The sequence below is a fragment of the Elephantulus edwardii genome, unplaced genomic scaffold, assembly GCF_000299155.1.
Source record: "Elephantulus edwardii isolate Elephantulus edwardi_28Jun2011 unplaced genomic scaffold, EleEdw1.0 scaffold00083, whole genome shotgun sequence".
NCBI classification, from domain to species: Eukaryota; Metazoa; Chordata; class Mammalia; order Macroscelidea; family Macroscelididae; genus Elephantulus; species Elephantulus edwardii.
In genome coordinates this window covers 5,847,967-5,849,364 of record NW_006399833.1, presented here as the reverse complement: position 1 = coordinate 5,849,364, position 1,398 = coordinate 5,847,967, and the positions used below count along the sequence as shown (strand labels likewise).

General features: G+C 37.6%; 1 protein-coding gene across 2 annotated transcripts in view; it reads right to left on the bottom strand.

Annotated features, from left to right (window-relative positions):
• The window catches only part of COL4A5 (collagen, type IV, alpha 5), a 397,088-nt gene that overhangs the window by 130,231 nt on the left and 265,459 nt on the right, over positions 1 to 1,398 (bottom strand). For both annotated transcript variants that reach the window (XM_006889910.1, XM_006889909.1), the window contains exons 26-28: positions 1,041 to 1,133; positions 856 to 960; positions 318 to 415 (exon numbers count right to left, since the gene is read on the bottom strand). In XM_006889910.1, the coding sequence (XP_006889972.1) occupies positions 318 to 415; positions 856 to 960; positions 1,041 to 1,133 (296 nt within the window). The remainder of the gene's footprint in view (positions 1 to 317; positions 416 to 855; positions 961 to 1,040; positions 1,134 to 1,398) is intronic.

Genomic DNA, 1,398 nt, shown 5'->3' with positions numbered 1-1,398 from the left:
AAATATTTTAAAATTAAAGTACAATTTGTTAAGCTCTATACAAGACTAGGTATGATGTTCACGTTACGACAAAGAATAAGGGCTAAGTTCTAGTCAGAATCGACTCATAGCTGATCCTCTAAGAGTGTTTGTGATGGCTATAAATCGTATGGGAGTAGATTGCACATCATTCTCCTATGAAGCTACTTGAGTAATTGAACCCCCAGAGAGGTTTTCAATTAGCAGTACAATTCGATATAGACTACATCACCAGAGCTCACACAGAGGAATGTAAGAGAGGTAGGAAAATGAGAAGGATTAAGTTAAATTTTTCAAACCTTTGGTCCTGGAGAACCTGGCTTCCCAGGAGGACCTTGAGGACCAATTCTTCCAGGTGTTCCAGGTGCCCCAGGAGGACCTGGAATTCCAGGAAATCCTGTAAAATGATGTAATTTTTTTTAATCCTCAAGAAGAAGAAAGACACTTAAAAAATATATCCAAACCCTCAAACACATAGTGTCACTGTATTAAATTATATTTGGTGACTAGTCAGATGTAAAAAATAATTGACATACTAGATAAATACTCAGGATCAAGTCATACAGATCCCTGATAGTCCCTCTTAATCACTTAATCACTTCAGGATCCTATGATTTTCACATAGGGCTCAAATGTTTGGAAATTTACTCTTCTTAAGGGAGATGGAGTATATTATATAAGACAGGACTCACAAAAAGGAATATAATACACTCTTAGTTTGTATTTACATTCTTTGTATAACACATAGATACAACGAATATATTTAGTAAGTGGATTATATCAAGGAATATCATACTAACCAGGTAACCTACCTTGTCATTACTTAATCCTACATACCTTTGGGACCAGGTGGTCCAGGAAGACCAATTCCAGGGATACCTGGTTCTCCTTTGCTACCAGGTAAACCTGGCAAACCTGGATGGCCTGGGAGTCCAGGGTCACCTACAGTGAAACAACATTGTTTTGAAATGAAACTGTCAAAGAAAGATGTCAAAATGAGGAGAAACAAATTCCTCACATACCTGGAAGACCTATTTCTCCATCTCTGCCTGGGCTACCAGGTAGGCCTGGAGCCCCTGGCTGAGTGATAGTCTCACCAGGATCCCCTTTTGGACCTGAGAACAAAGGGAAATTAGTGATGAAGAAGAAATACACAGGTTACTAAAGATCTCTTTTAATTGATAACAACAAAAAGAGAGAAAATTCAGAAAATTGCATATGAGGAGACTACCCATTTTTCTTCTGTAAAGGAGATGTTGAATTTGAATCACCTGCCTTTGAGTTGGCACTACAACTCCTTATCCACTAGGCCACTAAAGCACAGAGCAACAAGCAATATCCAGCAAATAACTGGATTTTTTAAAATAAAATTTTTAAAAA